Here is a 14822-nt window from a genome sequence, read left to right as displayed (position 1 = left end):
TGGAGTGCAGTTGCACAATCTCGGCTCACCGCAACCTCCACCTCCTGGGTTCAAGCGATTCTTCTGCCTCAGCCTCCCAAGTAGCTGGGACTACAGGCACGCGCCACCATGTCCGGCTAATTTTTTGTATTTTTAGTAGAGACAAGGTTTCACCATGTTGGCCAGGCTTGTCTCAAACTTCCGACCTCAGGTGATCCGCCCACCTCAGCCTCCCAAAGTGCTGGTATTACAGACGTGAGTCACCGCGCCCAGCTGATAGAGCTTTAAAGACTAGTTTAAACTCTGCATGATTAAAATTCTCAAAGAACTAATGGAAGGAAGATATCATGAAATAAGAATGAAAGTTTATGAAACCCCAGACAGCTTTAAACATAATTGGAATGACCGGAATAAAAAATATAGTCACTGAAAAAAAAAATAACCTAGCGATTGAATAGAAAATAAACTGGAATCAGAGAAAAGGAGAATTAGTTAAAATTATCTTTCCTTCATCAGACACATTCTATTAACACTGAATTTCCTTGGGCAAATAAAATAGCCATTATACCACTCGAGAATAATATGGCACGGAACAGTTGGTGATCTGTAGAGGGGCATGGCTAATAGAGATCTGTACCACTATAGCAGAAACCCTTTGGAGAGATATGTTGCAGAATTTATCATATTTTTGTGATTTTAGAAAGTTAATGCATATGCTATGAACTATGTAACATTTCCTACTGGCTTGGGGCAAAGTTCCATAACCAAGCACATGAACATTTTTCTATAGCACAATGTATGAAATTTTACAATAAGTGCATAAAGAATCTAAATAGCTCCTGGCCAATTCTGACCAGATTTTGTAGGCAAAGGTGATCAACTCAGTTTTCTGAGCTTTCTGGATTTTAGAATTGTAGACAAATCATTGGACCTAGAAAAAGACAGCACACCAGTATTGAAGTAATACAGAGATACAATATTCATTTGGTGGTGTTTGGGCGTGTATTCTAGCAAGCAACAGACATGGTGACCACTGGTCAGGCCAGGAGACTGTGGGATAGAGACAAATAATAGAAAGAAGGCAAAGGCCAAAAGAGGGAGACAAAGAAGATCCAGGAAGCCCCTGGGGAGGGAGCTCGGCAAAGACAGGAGGTGATTAGAGAGAGGAATACTTGAGAAAGGGGGCAAATTGAGGGATAGAGGTATTCCAAGGTGGAAATGAAAAGCCAGAATTGACCAATTAGGATGGAGCAGGTGTGAGAGTTACCAAGAATGTGATGTAGCCAGTACAAAGGCAGAGCTGGGGGAGATAGGAACTCGGAGAGCAAGAGAGTTGAAGAGCAGACCCAAGGAGAGCAGAAGGGAGATTTCAGAGGTGAGGACACCAGGAAGATAGGGATGGGGGTAGAAGGGCGAGACATGAAAATGGAGGGAAGACAGGCCGGGAGAGCATCTGAGACAGATTCCTGCAAAGGCAGGGAGGAGGGGAGAATAAATAAAGGTGGGAAGGAGAGGAGAGAGGCTTGGACAGGGCCTGTGTCAGAACAATGGGAAGGGGGAGGATGGGAAAGGAGGGCTAGAACTTTATCAGTCACGCTGAACATATTGTAAAGGCTTTTTACTTTGTAATAAAGTTACATTTTCAATCGCAATTCTTTAAATTTTTTTTTTTTTAATTTCGAGACGGAGTCTTGCTCTGTTGCCCAGGCTGAAGTACAGTGGTGCGGTCTCAGCTCACTGCAACCTCTGCCTCTCAGGTTCAAGCACTCTTCCTGCCTCAGCCTCCCAAGTAGCTGGGACCACAGGTGTGCACCACCATGCCTGCCTAATTTTTGTATTTTTAATAGAGATGGGAGTTCACCATGTTTCCCAGGCTGGTCTCGAACTCCTGACCTCAATGATCTGCTTGCCTCCCAAAGTGCTAGGATTACAAGTGTGAGCCACCGCGCCTGGCCACAATCACAATTCTTTTTGCATCTTAAAACACTCAGAAGTCTGTTTATCACATGACTGTTGAATCAGCTGTTTTATTTTGGCTTCAGGGCACTTTTCTGATAGCAACATTGACCTTCATTGCAAACTTAATTTTTAAAAATACATACAAAACACCTGGAAGTACAGGTGAGTAAAGCATATGAGAAGCTTATTTTTTGTTTGTAGATAATTAGGCCTCTAATTCCACTACTACTTCACATGTGAAACAAGCACACTCATTTTACCCAAAGAATGTTGAGTTATATGTTGACCAAATAAGTAAACCAAGCCATTCTGGGCTCTTAAATAGATATGTACTCCTAAAAATTAGGTGCAGTTTTTGTTGCATAACTATTTATACAAAACCATTCTTTGTTAATTGAATTTTATTTGGGTTACTATATTCCGGAATTAAAATGTGCCATTTTTCTTTTTCTTTTTTTTTTTTTTTTTTTTTTGAGACGGAGTCTCGCTCTGTCGCCCAGGCTGGAGTGCTGTGGCCAATCTCAGCTCACTGCAAGCTCCGCCTCCTGGGTTCATGCCATTCTCCTGCCTCAGCTTCCTGAGTAGCTGGGACTACAGGCGCCCGCCACCTCGCCTGGCTGTTTTTTAGTAGAGATGGGGTTTCACCGTGTTAACCAGGATGGTCTCGATCTCCTGACCTCGTGATCCGCCCGTCTTGGCCTCCCAAAGTGCTGGGATTACAGGCTTGAGCCACTGTGCCTGGCCAGAAAATGTGCCATTTTTCAATATCAACCTATTAGAAAGCAGCATCCCAATTTTGCCTCTAAAATTCACATGGCAGGCAATTTTGTCACTTCCAGTGAGAGGCCTTAAAACTCTTTGATTGCATCTGGTCATATTTATTCACAGTAAGATGAGCACACAAGTAAGCATCTGTTGTGAGATGTATTTAGCTGGCATCTTCTGGGATAACACGTCTCTAAAGGTTTTAACTCCCATGTTCCCAATCTTTTTCCTTCTCCCTCACAGTGGACTTCATTCAGCCCGCAAGCAGGTCAGTCTTTGGGATGACTGGCCTGAAATATACTTGATTTTCACAACTGTCCACAGCATGAATATAAAGGTGTGAAATTAAAATTCAGATGGAAAACCTTTTCTCAAGTCAGAGTGGCCAAGTGAAACTGACATCCCTAAGAAAGGACCATGCCAGGCGTGCCTTGAGCTTGGCCACTAGGGGGCAGTCAAACACTGCTCCCCTCAAAATACTGTTCAGGCCCAATTTTGGATAACCTGTTTTGGAGGTTAAGCATATTATTTGAGTAAGTAGCAATTGGTAGTTACCAAGTAGCAGCCTCAATACTTCATGCTTTTAATTTCCTACATAAGCCCATGTTTTTGATTTGTAATATGGTTCCTAATTTGGCCATTAAGAAATGTTTTTTAAAAGTTTAAAGTTATTTTTAATAACTTTATTTTAGACAGGTTTACTCTTAGAGACAGATATTGTTTTTAGATCTGCCTGTGGCTTTGTAGTTCCCAGTTTAATTATGTTAATGCGAGATAGTTAGTAACAATTACTTGAATTTTATGGACATATTTCAACAGGTTGAAATTCCACAAAACATAATTGGTAGTTACCCAGTAGCAGCCTTAATACTTCATGCTTTTAATTTCCTACATAAGCCCATGTTTTTTATTTGTAATATGGTTCTTAATTTGTCCATTAAGAAATGTTTTTTAAAAAGTAGTTTGAAGCTGGTTAACAAAGATACACAGTGAATAAATTAATGATAAAATACATATAATAATAAGATACGTTATGCGTAGTTGTCTATTAGTGCCTGTAGCTTAAGGCAGTCAGTCACTCATTCCTTAGGCACTCCAGAGTGATGATGGTCAGAGGAGAGCAGATGATCACATCATTTCTAGTTTTCTGTTTTGTTTAGATCTGGTCTAAGAGTCTATCACAAATATTATTTACATTAAAAAGACAACCCTTACTTTTAGGCAATTCTAAATGAACTTTCTTTGGTTACTATGAAAAGCCTTACCATTTTAATTGTCCACAATTTTATTGTGAAAAAGAAAAAAGTTTTACTAATTATAGAGCAAGTCCTATTATTTGTATAAGTAGAAATAAAATGTCAAAGCATTGATTAATGTGTCTTGCTTTGAAAAGAAATCATTTTAAACATAAATGTTTAAATTAGTAGTCAACAGTAATACAAGATTCGAAAATAAAAATTCCCAGAGATTATAATTAATCAACAAATATTTGTGAGGTTGGTACTAGGAGTTTGAAATACGGCTTTTACTTAGAAATAAAATCAAACGACAATTATTAATTGAATTTTTGTTTTTAGTTGAAAGGGTGACTTTACATTATGGTAAATCACAAAATGTTATTTTAGTAGTAGATGTTTTTCATCTCATAAACGGTTTAAGCAAAATCAATTAAATGCATTATCATGTGTAAAAGCAAAAATATAGTAAAATTGGTTAAACTATGGTTACAGTCCTGTAAATTAAATATTTTTTTAAAGGGCACAGATGATCTCTATGACTTGTCTTAAATCCAAGAAACTACTTTGTAGCTATATATTCTTAAAATCGTATAAAATTGAATATTCAAATGTGGATAGAACATGAACTTCTGAAGTAGGACCTTAAATAGGACCTTAAATAAAGCAATAGACTGCTTGCTACAACTGTATTGCATGCCAGGTGAGTTCATATATTGTTTCTTCTTAGTTAATACTAAGTTTTTCATGTAAGAGATATTAAAATATAAAATAAAAGTCATGCTAGGTGTATGGAGATATGTATTTTAAATATTTGAAGTAAAGTTTTAGTATTCTTTTAAATTCAAAATAAAATTTAGATATTTTAAATCTTTTAAAAATCTTTTGTTTGTTAGAAATTTTAAAATAATTCCTCCTAAATGTTGCACTTTGTTTCAAGATTTAAAATATTCACTTGGAATTCACTTAATAAAACTGAATATTTAAAAAACCTAAAACGAATTTTTCAGAAAATAAAAACAATTTCAAATTTTAACCTTTATTCTCAGAGGTTTATCAAAATTCTTTAAGAAAAAATATGAATTAAAATATAAACATTTTTGAATAATAAACCTCAGCAAACCTTGGGTATGATTAATAGGTTGTTTATGAATGTATAGGCTGACAACGAATCTTTTTCTTTAAAAGCAAGTGAAGATTTAAGTTTTATTTTTTGGTGAGCTTTACAATGAAAATGGTGCTGACTTGAAAATTAAGAGTTTGACTGAAATAAAAATTTCCACAAATTAAAAGCAAAAGAAAATTATCTAAGTAAATGCACTTTTATAGACATTTAATAACTTTATTTTAGAGAGGTTTACTCTCAGAGACGGATACTGTTTTTTAGATCTGCCTGTGGCTTTGGAGTTCCCAGTTTAATTACATTAACGCAAGATAGTTACTAACAAGTACATGAATTTTATGGACATATTTCAACAGGTTGAAATTCCACAAAACACAATTTTAGTTTATTAATTTGTCATACTTTTTAAAACAAATGCCAAAAATATTTTCTGCGTTTTAATTGATATAGTCAACATTGTTTTTTGACGTACTTTATCTACAGCTTTAATAACATACAAAGGCATGCTTCCATGAAAAATTTGTTGCATCTAAAAATTACTAGGCTGTATGGGACTAAAAGCAATGAAAGGTAATGACAAATACAAGGCAAATTTGATGTCCTTTTTTTTTTTTAAACACCCTAACACATTTTTTACAATTGCCATAGAACTACATAGAAATGTATTCTTTGGGAATTGCACTCATTTAAAGCGAGAAAGTAGCAGCCTTACCTTTGACATTGATCAGAACGATGAAATGAAGTAGAAAGAACATTGTAATCAATCTGAGGCTGAAGAGATGTTTAAAAGCAGAAAAATAATCATAGGTTTACAGCAATTGAGTTATTAGACGTATCCTCCTCATACCTCAGCAGGAGTTCTGATGTAGTAACTTCAGTGCCTCCCATGTTCTGAGCATGCTCACAGCTAGAGCTTTACTGGCATGAAGGGAGACGGATTCTTGTCACTATGCAGGCTGTCTTTTTTGTTCTTTCTTTTTTGTTTCTTTTAGTTTAAATCTACACTTGTGTTCTTGATCACTAATTCATTATGGTGTGTAAAAGGAAGTATAATAGGACTTTGATATTATTCGATAAGAAACATTTTTTAATCACCTAAAAATTTTTTTCCTCCAAAGCATGTACAACAATTTGCTGTTATTTAAATCCAAACATATATCGAAGTTCTTAAATATGAAGGATATAGGCTTACACTGAATAGGCTATGAAACTCTTTACAATTATATTTTCATGCAATAAACAAATGTCAACAAGCTGCTTACTTACAGATACACAAAGAACACCCACTTCTATTCAAATGTACTTACATTTTTTCAAATGACGTATAACAAGATAATTTAAATATATGGTGTTGTGTTAAATAATTACTGTAAAACATTCATACAATATTTTCACTTCACATACTTCCCCCATAATCATATTCCTTTTTCTTGAAGTGAATAATTTTATTCTTCCTTCCAGCTCTGTATTGCACACCTATTAGAAAACACTAATAATTTAGTTCTTACATCCTGAAAGCAGCTTTCTCAACAGCATAGTTAGTACAAGTTAAAGTATAAAAAGGGACTTTTGGTTGTAGGATTCTGTTGATCCCAGTGTAATCATTAAGACTTCTCCAAAAAGATGTAGAATTTCCATGTCTGAGTTTATATTTTACTAACAGGGAAATATCTATCTAGAATACAGTTTGTAGTTCTGATTTGGAGAGAAGATTTTGTGACTGAACGATGCAGATTCTCTTATATATTGTTGTTAACTGTGTGCTAACAACACTGAAAAAACTATCTTGTGGTGACTATTGTCATCACAAATCATAAAATATGGGGTTTTCCTTGTTCTTTCTTTCATTGTAGCCTTTGAAAGAACAAGGATTCAAACAGAATTTACAATAAAAAATACTGTATTTATCACATAATGTATTTAGTTCTTTTCTCTTTTTAAGAAGTGAGTTAAATTCCCGAAGACACTTCCCAGATACATTTATATGTGGTCTCATCTGATCTTTCAAATCAAAAGAAAAAGCAACAGAGAGAATAAAGATGAAAAGAAATACTTCAAGATCTTTTCTTACATTTCAAGCATCTTTTTTTCCCTCACTAGCCTCGAGGCCTTTTTAGGTAAAAGTTACCTTATTTCACTTAAAGGAATGATTAGTTTTTCTCACGTTTTGTGTTTTGCTGTCGAGATGATGGATGCTAGTTTCTGGTACTGAAATTTTGAGCATGAGTTTTTAATAAATACCATGCAATTAAATACCATGAATTTGTCCATCATAAGTGTATTTGAAGTACAAATATATTTTCTATGAAAATGTAATTTTTGGAGAAATAAGAAATGTCAAGATGTCAAAGAAATTAGTTTAGATTTCTTCATGGTATTGTTATTCCTTTCTGTGAGGCTTTTCAATGTTAATCTTTGAAATATATTAACACAAACATTCAGGAATCAATAATTATAAATAATAGGAACATCTTTGGCTCACTGGTTTTTATAGGTAGAATATGCAAGCTTTGAAATACCATTTTATTTAGTATGTTTTAACTTTGACTTTTCTGGTGTGAATATACAGTCTTTTGTACTGAAACTGAAATGATTGACATTTACACAGGGATATAATATATGTGTTTAAATAAGAGTGAATGAATTTACTCTATTCTTAGAGCCACAGTTGGTAAGGAGGCTTCAGAGAGTGCTTCATGCAGAGCTGAGACGAAAGACTTGTGCAAACTGAATCCTCACTGGATAATTAACTTTGAATCTGCACAAGTGTGTTTTATTGATCCTTGCCTGAATCAGCTCATCCCTTCATCCCAGTCTCCTGTTGGTAGGACCCTTACTTTTAGCAATAATACTATAAAAGCTCATGTGAATATATTATTTACTGTATAAAACAATTCAATATAATTCTGGCTAATTCAAGGGCATTTATTTACTGAAAGCATTAATTACCTAGTTCTATGTGGTGGGGGGAGGGCGCAGACATTTTCTTAGCTTCTACTGTCATTTTTATATACATCTTGAAAACTATTGTTACATATAAAATTCTTAAATCAAGAGCATAATTTATTTAAAAATGGTCAGAAACCCTAATTTTAACACATTTTCATGATTGCGTGATTGTTTTTTATATAGGGCATAATTCATTATCTTTCCAAATTAATGTTTTCAATTAAGATATTTACTAAACACTTACTCTGCTTAGTGAGAGTATAGCCTTGTAAACATTTCTCACTTCTATAGCCTTTTCACTTTATATAGCCTCTTATTCACCAAACCTGATCCATTAGCAGTTAGTATCACTTTCTGTTTTGGGGGAAACCAGACATACTGATATTCAAAGAACAAATTATATGAATAGGTAAGATCTGTCCTCAAAAAGATAAATTATAGAATAATAAACATCCGAATCCCAAGCTCATGATAGCAGGCCAATAATGGCAATGTTCCCTTGAATAGCCTCCTTACCATAAATCAAGTTATAGTAAAATCTGAGTAATTCGGCCATACTAGCTAAGTATTTGTGATTATAACTATATATTAGCCTTTATATGTGAGATTATAGCATTGTCATTATTCAGTAAGATTTATTTGCACCTTGTGGGCACAGCAAACCTAGCAATCACCTAATCTCGTCAGCATAGTCAACATAGTGTGTCCATCAGTTGAGCAAACCAGTTCTGGCACAGGGTCCATTTTGATTAAGAAAATCTAAATTAAGGGTTTCTTTTTTTTTTCTTTTTTTAGACAGGGTCTTGTGCAGTGGTGTTATCATTGCTCACTGCAGCCTCAACCTCCCAGGCCCAAACAATCCTTCTACCTCAACCTCCTGAGTAGCTGAGATCACAGGTGTATGTGACAACATCCACTAATTTTTCGTATTCTTTTTTTGTAGACATGGGGTCTCCCTATGTTACCCAGTCTGGTCTTGAACTCCTGGGCTCAAGCAATCCTCCCACCTCAGCCTCCCAAAGTGTTGGGATTATAAGCATAAGCCACCATGCCTGGGCTTAAGTGTTCTGATTTTGATGTTCTAAGTTTAAAATAATTTAAGTCATGCTCCATTTGTCTGGGAATTTCAAGTCTTGGCAAGCTCAACTATTAGGAGCATAGCCACGAACCCAGAGTAAAAAATAACCCTGAGACATCCACTACTGGCAGTATGGTAGATTAGATACACTGAAAAGACTTCTTGCTTGAAAATGCTGTAATAGCTCCTGCATAAAACAATTTTGTTGCATTTCTGGAGTCTTCAGAATGAGGGGAATCGAGTCTAAAGGGAAAATACATGACAAAAATAAAAACCAAATGCCGAAATGGCAATGGAGCACAGTAAACAAATGTAAAAGGCAAGATTGGTTTGCAAAAAATGCAGATAGCAGCACTACAACTTTTAGGCCTTGAGTCAGTGGCCAAATCTGAGAGCTAAGCCAGAGCTTCCTCGAAGGATCAGGCTAAAGACTATGAAAGGCGGTGTCCTGTAGCACCATTGCAAAAGAAATGCAAGCTCCATAATAAAAATATCCTTAATTGAAACCCCTACATTTTATCCAGGTTAAAATCAACTAAATATGAGCTCATTATCAAAGATCAACCAGGGATATATGGGTAAAAGTTGACAGAAACAAAGCAATAAATTTAGAACCCCACGTACTTCAAATATTGAGATGATCAGTTATGGAATGTAAAATATTTAAAGACTGCAATTACAAGAATAAATAAGGAATAAGAAAGCATCAAAAAGCAACAAAGAGAATTTTCAGAAATGAAAAATATGTTCCTAAAATTTTAAAACTCAATGGATACGGTAAAGAGCTGTCAAGACATAGTTGATAAAATAAGTTGTAAATGGAAATAATGGAGTGAAGAAAGTTCCCAGAAGGCAGCATAGATAAACAGGGAATGGAAAAAAAAATGAAAGAAGAGACTAGGAGGAAAGCAGGAAAAATTTCAACACACAGCTAATTATAGTCCCCACAGGAGAAACTAGTGAGAATGAAGAGGAGATAATATCTGAGGAGATAATTATCGAGAATTTTCTAGAACTGATAAAATACAAGAATGTATAGATATAGCAAGGACAACTTCTGCTAGGCAGGACAAATAAAATGAATCTGTATTTACACATTCAGTTTTGAAATAGTATAATATAAAAGAAACCAGAAGGAAAAGACAGATCACCTACAAAGGGAAAATTAGAATGTTAGCAGACTTGTCAACAACAGCAACGGAAGCCAGAAGTGTAGTAATGCTCACAGTTCTGAGAAAAAATAACTGACAACTAAAGATTGTGTACCCCACAAAACGATCTTTTAACGGGAATGTAAAATAAAGTCATGCGCAAGATATATGAATACTAAGAAGTTAGGTAAGAACCAAAATGAAAAACGCAGACCAAAAGTTTGATAGCGTTTCAGGGAGGGGAACAATCTGAGTTGCGAAGGTCATTAGGTGAAACCTCAGCTCTGTCCCTCTTGATTGATGGATTGAGAGATTAAGAAATAGTGTCAACTATTCTCCCGGTGGTATCAAGGCACACACGCCAAAGTAAGTCTGAAGGGTAGAAGGAAGTAAAACAGCTTCTTGCTTCTGTGTGAAACTGAGAGCCTCCTCGGGTGCCTGTAATCCCAGCTACTGGGGAGGCTGAGGCAGGAGAATCACTTGAACCCGGGAGGCGGAGGTTGCAGTGACCCAAGATTGTGGGCTAGACCAAAAACTGGGTGGATACTCAAAATGCATATTAGAGATATTATGGTATATTCGATTATTGTTTCCAATTATTCCACTCCCCGTAATAAGAGTGTGTGCCCCCACATTTTGCCGTGTGTCTTGGCAGGGCCTCTCTGTAGTGTGTATTTCTCTGCTCCATTGACTTTTGCCTTGGCCATGAGACTTGTTTTCACCAACTGAATGTGACTCGATGTGACATATGCCACCTTCCAGCAGAGGCTTGTTTGTTTGTCTGTTTGTTTGTTTTTTTGAGAGGGAGTCTGGCGCTGTCGTCCAGGCTGGAGTGCAGTGGCGCCATCTCAGCTCACTGCGAGCTCCGCCTCCCGGGTTCACGCCTTTCTCCTGCCTCAGCCTCCCGAGGAGCTGGGACTACAGGCGCCCGTCACCACGTCCAGCTAATTTTTTTTTGTTTGTTGTTTGTTTGTTTGTTTTAGTAGAGATGGGGTTTCACCGTGCTAGTCAGGATGGTCTCAATCTCCTGACCTCGTGATCCACCCACCTCGGTCTCCCAAAGTGGTGGGATTACAGGCGTGAGCCCAGCAGAGGTTTTAAGTGTGCTTTTGTGGTATGGCATGGTCGTTTGTACTCTCCCATTCCTTAGCCAGAATGAGAGTCACATGGGCCATGCTTGAACCAGAGTTCAGCCAGGCCCAGAAGAGCCACACAACAGCCACAGACCCATAGACAAGACATACATGTTTATTGTGTAAGCCACTGGAGACTTTGACTTTATTGTTGCTGCTGTGTTTGCCACAATAAAACTTAACTCAAACAGACAGATAAATCTGGAAATCATCAGTGTAATCCTTAGTTTTACAAGACTAAATCTGATGTGATTGGCCTAGAGGCATGTGCTGTGTATATTGCATAAATGAATACACAAATTTAATTTTTCTTTGCAGAGCTTTTCTTATTTTGGAATGTGTTCCACATTATATACTATTCCCAATTTTCTTATAGTGAATTATTCAAAGATTACTTCCAGAGCCGGCATTCCTTTTATTATTCACAAAACAATTCCTGAACATTAAATTCTTTTGTCTTTCCGAAATTCTGTGTAATGTGACTGAACCTCAATATGCATTTAGTCAACAGGTGCTATTTTCTAAGGCATATGTATCATAATCTTGTAGTGCCTTCATTTGAAAACTTCAGGGAACATAAAATAAATTAGAACGTTATTGGGGGCTGTTTAAATTTCCAAGTCTGTGTATTAAGTTTACCCTGAATAAATGTATTTTTATTTACAGAGTGCCAACCATATATATTGCTGGGTAATGATCTTTGATTTAAAGTGAAAAGTCACAAATCATTTTTATCTAAATTCATTTCGAATTCATTATGCCAGCTCTATATTTGATAGGATTATAAAACACAGACCTGGCTGAGCCCACAGGGGCCCTCATCTGAGCTTAAAACCCACAACGACCATTCCTCTCTCTCCTCCTATCTCGCCTTTTGCGCGAGTGTGAACATTGATCTGTGCTCCGTTTCTCGATTACCTCATTTCCCTCATTCTGACAGCTGCCTGAAGTATGCAGAAAAGTTTTCATCCTGCTAACTCTTGGGAATTTTTTTTCAGATAAAAAGATTTTCTTTATTAATGACCCCAACTGTATTTCTTTAGATACAGGAGTTTTGAATCAAATACTTAGGAGAAAACAAGTTAAGATTGCAACTCTTTTTTTTTTTTTTTTGAGACAGAGTCTCGCTCTGTCGCCCAGGCTGGAGTGCAGTGGCACAATCTGGGCTCACTGCAAGCTCCGCCTCCCAGGTTCATGCCATTCTCCTGCCTCAGTCTCCCAAGTAGCTGGTACTACGGGTGCCTGCCACCACGCCCAGCTAAATTTTTTTGTATTTTTTTTTTAGTAGAGACGGGGTTTCACCGTGTTAGCCAGGATGGTCTCCATCTCGTGACCTCGTGATGGGCCCACTTCGGTCTCCTGAAGTGCTGGGATTACAGGTTTGAGCCACCACGCCTGGCCACCCTGCAACTCTTTACCAGCAATATATTGCAAAGTGAAACAGCTTAGAAAAGAGAGTGGAACAGAAGGAGAATGAGGGAGGGAAGATAAAGGAAAAGGAATTAAGTTGATCAAGTGGATTTTTTTTTTTTTTTTTTTTTTTTTAATTCTTGGGAGCTATGAAGTCCTTCTAGCACAGCTCTTTTCTGCAGATTATTTTTCAAACGTGTACAAAATGGAACCAAGACAGGGAATTCTTTAAGTATCTAAAGAGGTGCAACGTTAACAGCTACGATTACCAGTAGCACGTGTTTCAGCCTTCAGTTGCCAGCCACTTCCTCCTCCTTTCCCAAGATTTAGCAGGATAAAAACATCTTCCCCAGGATGCCCTAAACAGTTTATTTTAGATGAAAGAATTAATCAGCAAAAGCAAGGCCCCAACTATTCAATACACAGATTAATCTCTGAATATCCGAGTCAACACTGCTCCTCTTTGGGCAATCCTGGGACAGTCAGGATGCATATTTTTATTTCATTTATTGATGTGTTCGTTCATGAAATTTGGAGTTTACATTTAAGATGAAGTATGAGGGGGCGTGGCATATGTAGAAGGCTGGATGGAGTGAAGGAGGTTGTGGGAGGACATCGCATGCAAGTAGAAGAGGGGGAGCATGTGAAGTGGTTTTTAAGCCATGGGAAGAAATGTAGACTTCACGTGGTGGGAAAGGGAGAGTAGTTGCAAAGCTTGAATCAAGGAGGGGAGAAAAGGTTGGCATGCCCCATGGAGAGGGTGTGCTGGAGAGGACAGACCCTGAAGGCAGGAAGACCTGTAAGATATACTGCAGTCATGTAAGAAGGCACGAACCAACAGCATGGCAGGGGGATGAGGAGAGGAAACAGATGTGAGATGTATTTTGGAGGAAGAATTGATGGGATGATGAGCCATGGGAGGAAGCGGGAGAAAGAGAAGTCTTGGGTGATTCTCAGGTCTCTGGGTTGAGCCACTGAATAACAGACCTACGAAGGGGAGCATTTGGTCAGGATGAGGTTGAGTATTTCTGTGTGCTGAGCCTGAGAAACCTGAGGAACATCCAGACAGCAATGTCCAGCCAGCAGGTGGAAACAGACGTCAGAATGCAGGAAAGAGGTGCAGTCTGGGAAACAAGGAGTTTCACTTGCCAAAATATTTCCTTAAAATACTTTAAGACTAAAGGGATTGAAAAGCTAAAGGGAAATGCAATTAAATTTTTAAAACCACTCAGATGTTACATAATAGGAGATATTCATTAAAAGTCATTACAGTTCTAAGGCACTGAAGGTACTAGGGCCACATACAGTTAATATCAGATGACTATCTAATGAGCATTTGTTATGTGACTAGCATACACAGGCTTCAGTTGAGTAAACCCAAGGAAAAGAGGCGGAAAAGAAAAATCACCCCTCACAGCCAGCACTGTTATTTTTCCATTTGAGATTATTAACAACCAGTTACTTAGGAAGTCATACAATAATTGTATTCTGAAATTAGCTGGATCCTTCAATACAATACTATGGATTTCAAAATGGGTATTTAAGGCATACAGAGTTAACAAATGAACAGGGAAACTAACATTAAAACACTGAACTCTGAAAATGTTGAAATATATTCCTATATTTTCATGGGATATAGAGTAGCTTATTTCAATGAAATTGATGAGGTCAAATAACTGGACTTTTTCAAGCACACAGCCAGAGAAAGACTGAGATTCTCTATTAAATCACAAAGCCACCTCCAAGGCAGATGCATTGCTCTAAGGCTTTATGTTAGGAGTCCCCTGGGCTCTACCAAGGACCAAGGGATCTCAAAGGGATTCAGGAAGGCAGCTGAGATAGGGGCTGAGGTACTGGAGAGAGAAATGATTTCACTGGCTGGTGCCAACAGTGGCCTGAAGTTTTTCTATGTATATATACACATCACGGAGCACAGCTAGCTGTCTAGAATCTGAACTTCCTTCGCTTTCCATGGGCCTCCTGAGGCTGCAGATACTTCCTTCTATTCTTTTTTTTTTTTTTTTTTTTTTTTTTTTTTTT

General features: G+C 37.2%; 1 protein-coding gene across 1 annotated transcript in view; it reads right to left on the bottom strand.

Moving 5' to 3' along the window:
- RXFP2 (relaxin family peptide receptor 2) overlaps nucleotides 1-14822 on the bottom strand; it is a 99248-nt gene that overhangs the window by 65648 nt on the left and 18778 nt on the right. The window contains exon 3 of the mRNA XM_050766012.1: nucleotides 5774-5857. Coding sequence (XP_050621969.1) covers nucleotides 5774-5857 — 84 coding nt within the window. The remainder of the gene's footprint in view (nucleotides 1-5773; nucleotides 5858-14822) is intronic.

The sequence above is a fragment of the Macaca thibetana genome, chromosome 17 (assembly GCF_024542745.1).
Source record: "Macaca thibetana thibetana isolate TM-01 chromosome 17, ASM2454274v1, whole genome shotgun sequence".
Taxonomy (NCBI): domain Eukaryota; kingdom Metazoa; phylum Chordata; class Mammalia; order Primates; family Cercopithecidae; genus Macaca; species Macaca thibetana.
This window is presented reverse-complemented; position numbering and strand designations above follow the sequence as displayed.